This window comes from Rhinichthys klamathensis, unplaced genomic scaffold, assembly GCF_029890125.1.
Source record: "Rhinichthys klamathensis goyatoka isolate OS25496 unplaced genomic scaffold, OSU_Roscu_1.1 h1tg000170l_1, whole genome shotgun sequence".
Taxonomy (NCBI): domain Eukaryota; kingdom Metazoa; phylum Chordata; class Actinopteri; order Cypriniformes; family Leuciscidae; genus Rhinichthys; species Rhinichthys klamathensis.
The window spans coordinates 2,620,284-2,636,768 of NW_026606701.1; the positions used below are offsets into that span (position 1 = coordinate 2,620,284).

The window sequence follows — 16,485 nt, forward strand, 5'->3', positions numbered from 1 at the left end:
TTTGCAGGTGTTTAGAGTTAATTAGTAGATTTAGATGATTAGGTTAATAGCTTGTTTAGAGACCCTTTTCATGATATGCTAATTTTTTGAGACAGAAATTTGGGGTTTTCATGAGCTGTATGCCAAAATCATCAGTAATAAAACAATAAAAGAACTGAAATATTTCAGTTGGTGTGCAATGAATCTAAAATATATGAAATTTTAATTTGTATCATTACATTATGGGAGATAATGAACTTTATCACAATATGCAAATTTTTTGAGAAGGACCTGTATATAAAAAATGTCTGTTAGTGTTACTTCTACATTTTATTCGTTATTACTTCTTGGTATAACTGTACTGTCTTACTAACACTTACCAGTTTCTCCTAACATTTGAGGACAAAAAGGGCTCATTATAAACTACACTGTCATTTATATTTCTCATGAAATTGTACAGAAGTTTTTATTAAAAGTATGCAAAAATATATTTTTTTCAATGTCATGCAGCTGCAATTATAAAATAATATAAAAATGTAAGCTTCTGCCCTGGTTTTATTTACAGACATTTATTTATGAATGTCAACATTGGGTGCCGGATGGGCCTCCACAGAAAAACAGGCCTATGGAACGTGTCCTACAGGAAATCTCGAATTAAGAGGGCACTGTAGTTTACGTCCACATCATGGATGCATCTAAACCAACCATGCAGTGAGGTTTCTCTGTCTCTGCCTTAATTGCATATTTGGCTGCGCTCCAATGCATGTTGTTTAGAATCTTTAAATGTGTAAATTACACTTGCGAATCACAACCGAGTTTGCACAAGCCACTTTGCTATGGTGCGATACTCTGGCTCTGCATTCAGAAAAGTAAACAACACCCAGGGTTAAGATTAAAATGACTACACTTTGTATTAAAATACACAATGCATTGTTTTCTTATAAGTATATGAGGGATCAGGTTGGGTAATTTGATTATATGTTTATGTTATGCAAAGACCATTCCTGTGGATGCCTATATGTGCTGTGCAAAAGTTTGGTCATTGTTATAGAATAACTTAGACAAAAAGAAGAAGGAAAAACAATTAAAGAATAGACAGAAGGCATGTTCGCTTTTCAGAAATACCCAGCCCCTATTTAGAGGCAGTAGTTTGTGGTGGATGAGTGGTGTTATGAACACATAGTTAAATCCATAATTTAAAAAAATGACCTGTATTGCAAATCAGAGAGCGCTTTCATAATCTTTTTTTATCCTCAAAACAATATTATCTTATTACGTAGAGCAGTGCTTTACGTGCATTAAACATTTTGTGGGCTATGACCTCAAAGTAATTTGATAAAGACATGTTCAGACTGTATCACAACACTTGCACACTGTAACTGAATTAAATAACACTGACTATGCCCAATGTAAGTCCTTGCACATGTTTAATTGATTCATAATTTTGATGTTCAGGACCACGGTGTAGAAAGAGGCCCAATATGTAACAAGCTGAAAACCAAAGTAAAGCAATTAGAATTGTTAGTAAATAATGAGTAATTTGCCTTGTAGCTGATGCTTTTATAAAGACACTTACAGTAGCTTACAGTATTTTACCAACAGTGACAGACCCACTTGAACAACCTGAGGTTGAGTCCAGAGGGTTAAATGACTTGCATAAACTGAGGGTGGAAAACAAACTGTAACAGCATGTAAAATAAGACTCAGAGGTTGCTAAATAACAATTAGAAACATGGCTGCATTTGTGAGTCGCATCTGCAGTATATATCAGTGGTAAAAAGTGTGACATCTCTCCAACAAGGGAATTTCTTTTGTTGAGGGAAATAAAAAAGCAGCCGCCAAAATGTCGGTGCCTGAATTCCAAATGGTTTTGTCTAAATGTCAAAAGAACAGCCTTAAAATGTAATTGAATCAGCATCTCTGTGACCCAGACAACAACTTAACCAAATTGAAACATAATGACTGATTTGAGATGCTTGACATAGGCAGAAACTTGAATAACTCCCTTTTTTGAGCACCAAATCACCATATTAAAATGATTTCTGAAGGATCATACTCTGACTGGAGTAATGGCTGTTGAACATTCGGTTTTCCCATCACAGGAATAAATTACATTTTAAAATGTAGTAAAATAGAAAACATTTTAAATATTTTACGACATTTTACTATATTTTTGATCAAATAAATACAGCCTTGGTGAGCATAAGAGACTTCTTCCAAAAACATAAAAACAATATCTTACCAACCAGAAACTTTTTAACAGTAGTGTATAGGGTGAAATGCATTAAATGAGCAATAACAGCTCCATATTGGGCACCCTACAAAAGATCCAAAGGGCAACAGTAACCTATTCATCAGAGCTCCCACCAATCTCAAATATTAAAATAATTACTTCCCTTTTTACAGCACACACAAACACACAATGTATTCCTTTTTTACGTCATGAAAAAGAAACAATAACACAACTGGACTACTATTTTGGGTACCAACAAAAACTCCATTGGTTGTCCTCTGTGGGGCAATAGATTAGAAGAAGAGATTACAAGTTTTTGTGTGTGTGAGTATTTGAGTAAATGTCAAGCTGAGTTGGTCAGCTAATTATGGGTGTCTTCAATGACAGGAGCAAAAGGCCTCTCATTGAGAGGGGTATGAATGAGCACTGCTGCCCTCACAGGGTGTATGATTGGACAGTGTCCTGTAGAGGCACAAGAATTGAAAGACTGGGTGGGGACCGGTCGTCTGCTACTGTTCGATACATCACAGCTCTTTATCCTAATAAAAGACCAAGGAATCTAATCTGAAGGAATTTCCCCTTTGTGGACCAACAGTCTGACTTCACAATATGGATTAGCGATTCATTAACTCACTCATGCATGTGCACACATCACTAATGCATTCTCTCACAGACACATAATGAATGTGTCAAACATTTTTTAAAAGTGGCATATTGATAAAAACAAAAAAAGAATTATATTGTTCACAATCCAATTCAAACTATTTACACCGAAATACTGTTTTATTTTTTTCTGGCGAGTCATCTTGTTTTCTGACTGCCTTTTTCATTGTAGAATCTATCATCACTGGAAAAATACAGGTTATGAAGCATACACAACTATTGCAACAGTTAATTGAATTCTTCTCTCTACTCACGTAGCACACTGTAGTTTAAGACTCAGAATAACAGATAACGGTGGAATGTCTAAAACAAGATTTTCTGGCATGTATTTGCATGCATGCATTCTGAAAAGGTGCATAGACGGGTAGACTGAAGTATGTAACACTTGTACATTTAAATAATTTATAACAAAGAGAGAGAGAGAGAGAGAGAACAGGTGTCAAACTGGGAATACACTAACACCTATCATTTTGTTTTGTGTCGTGTCTAAATAAAAGCTCCTCAGTCATCAGATTCATGACATATTTGGCTGTAACAAACATCTGAAACTGATACAAATTATTAACTGTTCCAAATGGAGAATGCTAACAGTGTTAGTAAAAAGTAAATATAAAGTAAAAAGAATATTAAATGGAGTTCGCTTGAATACTGTTACCATATTCCATAAGTAACCTGAAACAAATAAAACAGAAATATTAAAGCATTAGGAGGTTTTAAGCTGGAATGAGTTAAAAAGCTTTTGTGCGTCATTAAATTGTAAACACTATGTAAACAAATGCTTACAGAAAGAAAAAAAAATGTAAAGCCTAAAACACTAAACAAACAGTTAAAAGTTCATTTAAATGAAAACCTGCTAAATACAAAATTCATAAAGGAAGCTATTATTGTAGAGTTGACGTTCTCAGTAATTTCATTTCTAGAAGGCAGTGGATGAGCTGTAATCATTGGCATATGAATGGCAGCCTACACGGACAGTGAGGATCACCTGAGAATGGAGGAAAGAAAGAGAGAGGACAAAAAAATTAGGATGATAAGGAGAGATGGTTTTGTACATTAAATCAAATCTGATCTTTTTGGGGTGTGGCATGAGTAAAGCAGAAAAACTAAGTCATTGTTGACACACATAGTTGTGTTCTTACTGGTCAAGTGCATGTATGGGACAGAATAAATGTCCTCAGAAGAGTCCCTTTATCTCCTCCGTCACAGGATCAAGGTCAATGTCATAGAAACAGGGTCTAGTAGGCAAGCCTGGCATGGTGCTCATCTGAAAGAAATGTACAAGACAAGAAAACATTTTGATAGGCAACAAATCTTTTTTTTGTCAGGTATATATATATTTAAAACTGTATATAAGACAGCTTCATAGTTTGTTTTTGTGAAATGCATGTTTGCATTAGTCTTTATGGCCTTTAGATTCCCTCAGGATGGTGGTAGGCAAAAAAAAAAAAAACCTTGCACATGACTTTCTAACTTTTACGTGGATATTGGGACATGCGATAAGTTCAAGTTTACAAAATAAATGACAGTTTAACAACTAATTGCAAATATGGAAACACTTGGATTTGTGCCGAATAAGGGGTACGTGCATGCCTGCATTAAGAACATAGGGCCCTGGTGCTATAGCAAAGCCAAGGGCCCCCTTCATAGCACATATCCCCATCTTGGTGCCACAATGTTTTTTACTGCAGAAATAATTAGTATTTAAAAAAGTCATATCTTTGTATTATTTATCAGTTTATTGTATCTCTATACAAAATATGAAAATATTCCAGGCTACAATACAATACAAATTTTATTTCTATAGCACATTAAAAACTACTGCAGTTGACCAAAGTGTTTTCCAGCCTCATTAATACAACAAAGACAATTACATAGTCACACAAACAAATTTAAATCCTGTTCACTATAGTCAGTTCTAAAAGCTATAATTAAACTACAAAATTAAAAGCATAAATGCATTAAAGTACCCCTGTAGTCAATAATTTTATAACTTTAAACTCATCTTTGATCACCAAAATGGCATATTTCAAAATTTTTACTGTAATATTTTTTTATTCATGCCTTAAAATATCTTGAATGTAACTCTACACCCTTGCTACATTTAGTATAAACGGTTTCATGAATATGCAAATAAGCCACGCCTCCACTCACTCTTACCGACGTGTCTACAAGACGATGGATCAGAATGGTAATGCATTTTTTGTATCGCTATCTACAACGTTGGACACATAACGGTAATTAACATGATTAGCCTTTGGCTTGACTATATTATCAAACAGCTAATAATGTGTTGCAAATGTTACACAAACCATGTTCCTATTTGCCTCAGTCTCAGTCTGCCTTCTAAAAATCAGTATCATTAGAAACACTTTGAACAACTTAGAACATCAGTGGAGAAATGCATATAGTTCATCATAACATTGTAATATACACCATACACATTATTCACCTGCTATATTGCTAAATCTACCTGATTTTTCATAGAAATTTAAAAAATATACTGGGATAACCTGGCTTCTCTTGAGACTCCCGTGCGTTACTAGCCTGACTTCGTCATACCATAGACTGTAAAAAAAGATGGACGACGCCCCTTCGCTCTCTTCCATTGGTCAGAAGTGAATCCACCAGTATCCCGATATGGCGCTGACATCTTGGAACTTGAGTCTGCGCAGTAGCGATTTCGGGACCAGACATGCGCAGTAGTGAGCAGGAAGTAAAGCCAAATCAAGGCCCCGCCCTCACTCTCGCTGAATCAATTGCAAGCACACGCTCCTGCACTTTAAAAAAAAATTAATTGGAGCTTTAAATTTAATATCTAAATTTCTATAATCTCCTCAGTCCTCCGAAGATCCCAAAAAAAAGTCTGTTGGTGCTTCAGTGACTACTTCGCTCAGAGAACCTGTCAAGCACAGCTGTCAATCATGACATCACATCACCGCATCAAATAACTAACTAAAAACAAACTTATTTTAAAAACAAACACTTGAAATTACATCAGCGTGATAAAAACTACAGTAAATGACAGAAACCATCTTTGGAAAAACGATATTTGAAGTGTAATTTAATTGTTTAGTTGGTCTCACATGAATATTATGAACATTATCACATGAATGTTGAATAACATGGGGAGGCGGGGTTTATGATCTATACTATGACCGGCCACCAGGGGGCGATCGAGAGGTTTTGGCTTCACTTTTCAGGGCTTGTGCGGCACGCTTGCGTCAAATGCCCTGTCCCAAATGGAACCCTAAGCACTCGCGGTCTTCCTCTGAGTCCGCACTTTCGCGACGTAACGCCGCTTTGAATGTCGGGAAGAAGTCTGCTGTGGAGTCCGCATCAGCGCGGGCTCGGCAAAAGTGCGCATCAAGGGCGCAAATCGACCGCAGAGGGGGCGCTCGCGAGCACCCTTCTGAGATCTAAAAATGACAAATGGGACACACTACGGTCTCACGGACTTAACGGACACGCGCACGCGGCAGCCATTGTAAGTCCACAAGACCGAAAGTGCACATGAAGTGTGCCATTTGGGACAGGGCCATACTCATATAGGCCTTGGGTGCCGCGTTGCATTCTAGGACGTGGCGGCCATGTTGATGGCCTCGCGAATGTAAACATACAGTAAGACGAACGAGGAGAAGAAGCAAAGTTGGGAGAAAGAAAAAAGATGTTAAAATCCCTTAAAGGATGTGGAATTTACCGAGATAAGTTAAATAGGGAAGCCAGGGACCGGTATGTGGACAAAATCGGCACTATTAATGGTTTGGAATGGATCCATATGAAATTTCCAATAAATGGCGCTTTTCCACTGCTGGTACGGCTCAGTACGGCTCGCTTCGCTTTTCCACTGCTGGTACGGCTCAGTACGGCTCGCTTCGCTTTTCCACTGCTGGTACGGCTCAGTACGGCTCGCTTCGCTTTTCCAGTGCTGGTACGGCTCAGTACGGTTCGGTTCGCTTTTCCAGTGCTGGTACGGCTCAGTACGGCTCGCTTCGCTTTTCCAGTGCTGGTACGGCTCAGTACGGTTCGGTTCGGCGCGGCACGGTTCCGCTCGCTTTGCTTTTCCACTGCATGATACGACTCGGCTCGCTTTAGCTCAGTTTGCTTTTCCACTGCAGGTTAGTACCGCTTCAAAGTGGGTGGGATTATATAGTCTGACCGTTATAGTTTATCCACTCCTCGGCAAACCAACGAGAAATGGCTGAACAAAATACAGCCATTTCTTTTTTGGAAGTTTTCTGTCTTTCTTTTTTCTTCAAGCAAGTCAAGTAAGTAGTTTTAAAACAGGTGCTACAGCGGTGGCTGTTACTGGCTATTTAAATCTAGCGGGTATTATGTCTCGCAAATACAATGACGCTGGTAGTGACGATTCTGTCTGACCAATCAGTGATCTGCAGTGTGTTCACGTCACATTTTAGTATCGGTACGGTACCTTGTTTGTGGTGTGAAATAGTAACGCCAAATTAATCAAATTAAGACACACGACTGAGAGGGTGTACTGTCTATAAACAGTGCGCAGTAGTCCGAGTAGCAGTAAAGGAGGCAATCAACATGGCGGCCACGCCAAGTAATGACGTCACGAGGCCCAAGCCCTATTCTAGTCAAGGGGGTAATCCACCAGCCGGAAACTGAAGCTTTGCTTGGGGGCCGCCATTGTAGCAGACTATCACCTGCTGTTAGCATTCAATTGACTCATTTTCATTTTGGCGTCACTTTGACAGCGAATAATTTTACATCTGAGGCGTCCAAAGACTCCATTTGTCCATTATTTATTTCTTAAGAAACAGGACAATGTATAAAAGGCTTCATTACTGTGCAACAGAGAGTCCCGTGGTTATGACGCAATCGTTAGCCTATTTTTACAAAAACGGCTTCTACAGGGCCATAACGTAAGATACAAAGTAGAGAAATTACCATATAGACCAACGCTACTTTTGCGTCATCAAAAGGTAACGCCCCTTTTTGGGGGAAAACAAACGGATTCCCCTGAGAACAGAACTCGCTCTAGATCTGCAAAGTTTCTTGATAGCAAAAATGGCACAAACTTACAGGGGTTTGCGGTATTTAAAGAAGGTACTGCATACAGGGTTACAGAGGTGTCCCTTTGAAATGGTCGAAAACTGGATTAATGACCCCACGCAGTGGCCAAATATGGACTATTCAGACATCTACCACTATCTCGTGGAATCACCAAGTAGCCAGCCTATTTTTTTTTTGTCATTAACACACTCACAGTATGATAAACTAGACGATGAGGCCATGTCACTTGGATCATATTTAACTTGATTTAAGCTATTGACATAAGTTTTGTTGTCGACTAGCTATACTATACTGTTGAAATAGTGGCAGGCTAGGATTAAAGTGGACTTGGCTGGTTCCTGCTTGTGTCTAGAAAGTGCTAGGACTTTGAAAGTTGTAAAAAGGTTTACAGTGTACGGCAAAATATGTATAGGACCAATGTATGTATGTATGGGGCTGTCAAATTTGATGTTGTGACATTACACTATCCTATCTAGCCTAGAAGGCTTGATCTACTGCCGTTCTTGTTGTTACATGTAGCCCAGAGCAGTGGTCGTTGAATAGTCAATATAGGCCTAAAGCACTTTCGAGACACAAGCAGAAACCAGCCAAGTCCACTTTAGTCCTAGCCTGCCACTATTTCAACAGTAAAATCAGTTAACAGCCAAGGTAGCGTGCCTAGTGATAGCTAATCACGTAGCTGCTAGCAGCTTCGTCTTTCTAACTAGTATAGCTAGTCGACAACAAAACTGTCAATAGCTTAAATCAAGTTAAATATGATCCAAGTGACATCGTTTCTACAACAAATCAGAGCAACGCAGTAAGTGACGCATGTTGATCTACGCATAGTTGTCAACAGAACTCAACTGCACGCACGCAGGCTGGAAGAAGTAGTAAAATAATGAGTGTTGCTTCTTTTACTTGGTCCTCCATGAGTGCGACCAAAGGAGAAACCACAACGACCACAGGGTTTTCATTGCGCCCCATATTCTTAGCGACCATCGGAGCCAGCTGATAAATTAAACTTTTGCTGAATCCCGTCGGAAGGACGGCAAACACATCTTTCCGATCAACAAATGCCTTGATTGCAGTTCTCTGTTCGTCTTTTAAAATGAATGCGCTGTCGATTTCTTTTACAACAGACACGATAGCGGAATCTATACATCTCAATTCTCCAGCTGCAGTCATCTTTGAGGGAAACCAGTTCAACCCAAGCGCTCTTTGATAAAGTGATGATTACGTAACTGCAGATCATCTGTCCATCATCGTATAAAGCCCGCCCTGGCCATTTGATTGGCCCGACGATTTCTGAACCGATCATAATTACTCCTCAATGGATCGAGTCCAGAGGTCCAGACCGAACTTCCCGACCAAAAAATGTTGTGGGCGGGGTTCGGGTTGGCATCCAGGCTAGTGCGTCACAGCATAGTAATGATGATTACAAGGTTACAAGCTAGTTTGTGACATAAGAAACACCAGCGATTTCAAACCACGATTTTGAGACGGTCTTTTTTTCACTGCAGTTTTAAGGAGAAAATACTCAGCGATAGTGTTGACTTGTGAATTTGCAGATTGTTTGTCTTAAAGCATATTAAAAACACCACATAGACAACATTAAAAACTTGATTTTCACCACAGGGGTCTTTAACACAAAATATGAGGACAAAGCAAACTGGTTTCCAGAAACAGGAACAGCTTTTGCGCCTACGACTGCCTTAAGGAGTTTACTTTAAATAGTTTTATCATTAGAATGTCTTCTTTCTGCCCCTAGAAGAGGAGAATAATCAGGGCTGGACATTGGATAAAAGTGAATTGCACCTGGCAGCGTCTCTACTAATAGTGAAGCTGTAGATTTTAGTTACTAAGAAATTTATGCTAGAACTTTTCAGTTTCTATGCTATTTTGTTGATAAATCACAGAACAGTGTTACAATACATTTCTGCGCTACTGAATGATAGAGTGCACGCGAGCTTCATGTGATATCTGGACTTCTGTGTGTGCGTGCGTAATGCAGCAGCAGTTTAGAGCGGCGATTAACTTACCTGTAAAATAAGCGGTGCATGTATTTGTCATTTTAACTGAAATGGAGCGTAAAAGTGGTCTTTAAAGATTTGTTATTCTTTTGCACTCTCTAAAGGCCATGAATGATCAGCAACTAGTCGACATCGAGCAGCAGACCATTAGGCTGACTATTAAAGTCGACTAGTCTCTGTTCAACCCCTTATCCACACATGCCGGTGCAGTTTCACTTTACCCGGCAATGCAACATCAAATATAAAGGTCTTGCTTAAAGGGGTGGTATAATGCCCTTTTCTTAAGATGTAAAATAAGTCTTTGATGTCCCCAGAGTGTGTATGTGAAGTTTTAACTCAAAATATCCCAGGTATATTTTTATATAGCATGTTAAAATTGTCACTTTTTGAGGGCGAGCAAAAACGCACCATTTTTGACTGTGTCTCTTTAAATGCAAATGAGCTGCTGCTCCCGGCACAGAGGGCGGAGCTTCAACAGCTTGTGTCCTCACACAGACATGCACTGAAAATTTCAAAAACTTTTAGCCTTTTATGTTCAAACCGGAGTCAGAAAGAAGGAGAGACTCAAGAAGAAGTGACAACATGTAGAATGCAACAGGACATTTCTGAATAGTTAGTTGATGAATTTATGTAGTTATCTTCTAGTCATTGATTAGCATATTCTGTCACGATAATCTATAAATTGCGTTACTGGGGGTGGGGTTTATGAAAAATTTTAGGGTTAGTGATGTCACTAACCCAGGAGGAATGTCATGTAGTCCCTACCAGCCGTTTGTTGTAGTCCTTAAAATGTAATTTCTTCAAAAGAAAATATCTCCCTTTGCTTTGAACTCGGAGCGTTGTAACTTTGCAGATGTTGTTTATGCTCAAACAGCAAGCATTACACTAACTATAGTTAGAAAAGTGAAATCATAATCAACCACACCTTTAATGGCTTATCAGATGATAAGATCGCTCTTCCAACCCTCATCAGGGACTTTGGAATATCGGGGAAAACATGAAGACATTAAAGACGAGAGAGGGTTGCTCGTTTCCCCCAGCAAAGCGCAGAGTAGGTATATACATTTATCTTTGTTGGGATTTATCAATTTGCAACAAGAATATTTCATACTCATTAGGCGTGTTTAGGCCTTTATTTTGAAATAGCAATAAACATGAAAAATCATGAAAGATTGGTAGATACCTCCATTTGTTTTCATGCCAACAGTTCAAAAGATAACAATAATTAAATTTTATGAGAAAATTTTTTAAATATAAAGAAAAATATTATGGATTCTCGATTTGTGATGCGGCTGAAAGCTATAACGCACAAATGGGGGGGACAGTTAAGGGGTTAACTACTTCAAAAACATTACCACTTTGTTGTAGCTTTTTAGCATGCCATCGGAACTATTTTATAATTAAATGTTAGCAGCATTGACAAGTTTCTGTGCTCCTGAATGGTTGCAAAACCGCCAGTGGTCAGTCCTTTACCACCATGGTGGTAAAAAATTGGCCATCTCAAAGAAGAGGTTGTTTTCAAAAAAAGTTGAAGCATGTTTAAACCACATTGGTAAAAAACTATTCTAGCCAAATCTTGATACCTCCAAATGACTTTACTAGACTAGCAGACAAATCTAAACTACAAACAGAGGCTAATGCTGGAAACCGTAAAGACCAAACCTTAAAATCATTTAATGAATGCAATTTTTAAAGAGACAATTGTGGTTCTTAGAAGACCCGACTTTTGTCCTGCTTTTGAAACTGATGTGTCTATTACTACTGTAATAAAACATGAAGGTGCACATCTTAATGTTTTAGAATATGAATTAAAAAAGATTTTTGCAAATACTGACAGGTCAGTGTATATACGCAATCAATATTCACAAGATTTTCCTAAAAAAATATTGTGTTACTTTTAAAAAGTATGCAGACTTGAAATGCAATTAAGTGAAACTTAAGGTCATAATTTATGTCCCAAACAACAAAATCTGAAGCCAGGGGTCAAACCATTAAAGAAAAAACATCTTTTAATATACCACAGATTAAAATCAAGTGACTGGCACACATGTGAGACATGTAAAAGAAAGGAATTTTCATAATTAAATTATCATTAAAAAACAGTCCAAGACAGAAAAAGCCAGACGATACAGTACATCATTTATCCGACAATTTTACCCAGAGAATGAAAACTGTAAAACTCTCAGATATAAGGTCCTGCTACACTCAATTCCAAACTGCCATGGACGATATAAATCTGAAATACTTCAGCTCCGATTCCTCATGACTGATTAACCTTTGTTTTCTGTGGTTATGTGCACTTCAGAGGATGAAGGTAGACATTATCCACCCCAACCATGAACATTGAACCAAAGCAAAACGGTCTCAACAAATTCACTTACAAAGTCAACCCCTTGGTTGTGTGGTTTTGAGATGTCATTGTGCCAAAACATACAAGAGATAACATTATTGGCCAGAATACAAATCTGCACATAAAATAATCCAGTATTATTTGTGTTTTCCATTAGGTTTAGGTGTTCACTTTGTGTGCAGTCATCTAAACATTGCTACACAAATAAACAAAAAATATAGATGCTATTAAATTAAGCACTGAAATCCGCACAATTATTCCCATACACAATACTTAATGTAGTAACTGTTCAAGAACAAATACCAACTTAATTCATTTGAACATTTGGATCAAATGGGCCATGTTTTCTTTACCGCAGACCATTGTGTCTGTTAATAGTTTTCACTGAACATGATCATTGCACCATTCTACTATTGATGTGTTCATGTCAGCGTGTTGGCCAGGTTGCCAAAACACCATAAGCCTTCCAGCAGTATCATCAGGAATTCATTGTGCAGCTTACAGCAGACACGGTTTTGGGCAATAAATTTCCTGAGCTGAATGGAAGCTAAGATCCGCTGAGTCTCATTGTTCTCTGGCTGACCCCTCCCTCACATATCTGGTGCATGACATCAGTTACTTCCTCCTGTAAGCCCCCATGCCTGCTTTGTCCCTCGGGGGCTAGCATTGAAAGTAACAGCAGACTAACACACACCTGTCTGTAGCCTAAGCCACACAGTAATGCACAGAAATGACTGGAATAGATATGGCTTTCCTGTATAATGATTACATGCCATTTAAATTCTAAATTGTACAAAGCTATGACTGAAAGACAGGGAGCATGTGTTGATAAAAAAAAAAACACAATGTTTTTTAAGGTATCACTGTAAAAAGAGCTAAAAATACGCGAGACATAGAAAATTTAGCTTAAGGAGGGGATATATGGAGGAAGAAAACAAAGGAGAAGATGGAGAAGGACAACGGAGAAGAAGAAGACGAGGAGGAGGAGGAAGAGGAGGAGAGGAAGACGAGGAGAAGACGAAGACAAGGAGAAGAAGACGAAGGAGGAGGAAGAGGTGAAGGAGGAAGAGGTGAAGAAAACGGAGAAGAAGACGATGGAGGAGGAGGAAGAGGTGAAGGAGAAGAAAACGATGAAGAGGAGGAAGAAGAGGAGGTGAAGAAGAACAAGGAAGAGGAGGAGAAGGAGAAGAACAAGAAGAAACTCCATTTCACATAAGACTTTCTTGGAGTTGAAGGAAATATTAAAGGGTTAGTTCACCCAAAAATGAAAATTCTGTCAATATTTACTCACCCTCATGTTGTTCCAACCCCGTAAGACCTTCGTTCATCTTCGGAACACGAATTAAGATATTTTTTATGAAATCTGACAGCTGGATCACTCCTCCATACTAGTCCATAGGCTTCTTCAGGGATTGAACTTGTCGGCCTCGAAAAGTTATTAAAGACATCGTTAAAATAGTCCAAGTGACTACAGTGGCTCAATCTTAAGTTTATCAAGCGACGAGAATACTTTTTGTGCGCAAAAACAAACAAAAATAACGACTTTATTTCAACTATTCATGTCCTTCTCTTTGGGCCTCTAGTCAGTTAACGTAGTGTGATTCCGTAGAGCTACGTCACACGTAGGCTCACTATTGGCCGACGCTGGTCATGTGCGTGATGCGTGTGACGTACAACAACAGAAGCTTACGCTATTACACTAATGAACTGACTCGAGGCCCAAGGAGATGGACATGAATAGTTGAAATAAAGTCGTTATTTTTGTTTGTTTTTGCGCACAAAAAGTATTCTCGTCGCTTGATAAACTTAAGATTGAGCCACTGTAGTCATTTGGACTATTTTAACGATGTCTTTAATAACTTTTCGAGGCCGGCAAGTTCAATCCCTGAAGAAGCCTATGGAGGAGTGATCCAGCTCTCAGATTTCATCAAAAGTATCTTAATTCGTGTTCCGAAGATGAACGAAGGTCTTACGGGGTTGGAACAACATGAGGGTGAGTAATTACTGACAGAATTTTCATTTTTGGGTGAACTAACCCTTTAAGCACAATGTCTAAGCAAAACAGGAGACTCTGTCATTTCCTCTTTCAGAAATGCAAGCACTCATTGCTGTGATCGGCGAACCTCAATGCACCATATCCACACTCTCCACCACAGCATGTGTGATGTGTATTAATGCTCGAGATGGCCAGTGTTGTAATAGAGCACATATATATTTCAGCCAGATCCAGAGGCATAAGAGAACAACTGCAACAGTTTGTTTCAGTGGGTAACTGCTCACACTAGCTAAACTCTATTATCTGTATAGTTCTAAAACTAATATTACAGGTTGTTGGACTGCTATAATTATTTTATATTTAGACAAAGCGGCAGCATGTCAAGAACATAAGAAAAGACTCCATTGTGAAATGAGAAGAACAAACAAACATTCATGCACATTATTAAAAAAAAACTTCAGGCATGTCCTGGCGTTTCATACGGATGGAAAAATAAAAATTCACATATTAAAACAGGAGTTTGTTTTGAGGTATTTTGTAGACTAACCTCTATATATCAATGATATAGAAGCAGAAGATAAAAAAGATTAAAAAAGAGATGATGAGATTATTACACTGAAGTTCAAAGCATTGGCAGCAAATTCTGAGAGGGGTTGAAGGTGAGAGATCATGAGTGCTGGCCGTGTGTCCCGCAGCAGGCCCATGGAGATGAAAGGGGACAGAGCGGTGGTCAGACCGGAGGGGCTGGGTCACAGTCACCCATCTCCCAGCAAGCCACGCGGCGGACACCTCACCCTGACCCTGAACCCATATCGTAGCCAAGACCTCACTCTCAACCCGGAAATGAGCTTCCTTTCCTAAGCCTCACCCGGCCCACAAAACACACAATGACAAAAAGATACAAAAATGCTGGCTCAATCAAACTGGGGCACTATTAAAGGAAACTTTAGCAAGAGGAATGGCTAGAGCCAATTAATAACAAAGCATGGAGCATCAGTGGACAAACATTGTTATTTATATTAAAAACTTGAAATCGCAAAACAATGACAGTTTTCAGGGTTCCTCAAACTCCTCAGGACCACCACTGGTTGGCCAAAATGGGTCACGACGCAAAATCCAGCTGGTCAGGATGCTCAAACAGAGTATCACCACATGATATCATCAAATCAAAATAATCAAACCTTTTTTTAAACAGTGAAACCAACAGATTTGATTTTTTTTACATTGTTCTTCATGCATGTATAAATGTTTTTAATTTATAGCTTTAAAAAAAGGATGGAGTATCTTAAAAACCCACAAACATGCACACACAAAGGCAAGCATGGGTAATTTAAAAAGTTAACCACACATGCTCTAAGGGTTGTTTTTAGAAGGCTGATTCACAGGTTTCATCATGAATCCTAAGTGAGAATCCAATAGACTTCTCATTATTGAAAACGGCCTTGACCAAACATTGTCAGGAATTCAGACAGAGATATACCTGCCTTAGGCCAGGCAATATTGTTTTTTAGAGAGCAAAAACATGAAGGCAGAGGAATTTGGCCTGAATGCTGTTTTTAAAAGTCCCAACAAGGTCATAGATCATTGGTTCAATCGTAATCCTGGATCCTATTAGCAATTGAAACATCCAGTTACTTACCAGCAAAGGAAGTCATAAAAGAACATAATATGAAGAGGTAGTGGATGGCATCAAAAGATTTAAAGCCATCAAATATATTTGGAAGGAAAGTGTAGACATGCAGACAGAATGGAAAAGAAAGAACAAGATGAGAGTTTCCATCAGATTTCAAGGATAATCACTTACAGTTCCAACTAAAGGGTAGATAAACCCTGCCCCAATGCTGGCACGGACGTCTCTGATGGGCAGGATAAAACCGGTAGGAACACCTTTTTTCTCAGGCATGTGAGAGAGAGACAGGTGGGTCTTGGCCATGCAGATAGGAAGAGCACCAAAACCCTGTGAGAGATTTACAGACAGTTAATAACCACATAAGACATGCACAACATCAGCTCTGGGCTCTTGACATCCGTTAACTGTTATGTTGAGAGATGCACCCATTGGGCCAAGATTATCTAACCATTTAATATCAATGAGCACACAGCAACCAATATAAAACATCAGATGATGCAAGACAAATTGTGAAAACTTTAAACAAATTTTTATTTTTTATTTATCATTAGACACATCCTTGTCCTCGAAAATATGAAACTTGAC

At 38.7% G+C, this 16,485-nt stretch overlaps 1 protein-coding gene across 1 annotated transcript in view; it reads right to left on the minus strand.

The window, feature by feature from the left end:
* Window positions 1–4,014: 4,014 nt before the first annotated feature.
* Window positions 4,015–16,485, minus strand: part of mthfd1l (methylenetetrahydrofolate dehydrogenase (NADP+ dependent) 1 like) — a 56,523-nt gene continuing 44,052 nt past the window's right edge. Inside the window, exons 26-27 of the mRNA XM_056259922.1 lie at window positions 16,075–16,227; window positions 4,015–4,139 (exon numbers count right to left, since the gene is read on the minus strand). Coding sequence (XP_056115897.1) covers window positions 4,050–4,139; window positions 16,075–16,227 — 243 coding nt within the window. The 3' untranslated portion in view covers window positions 4,015–4,049. The remainder of the gene's footprint in view (window positions 4,140–16,074; window positions 16,228–16,485) is intronic.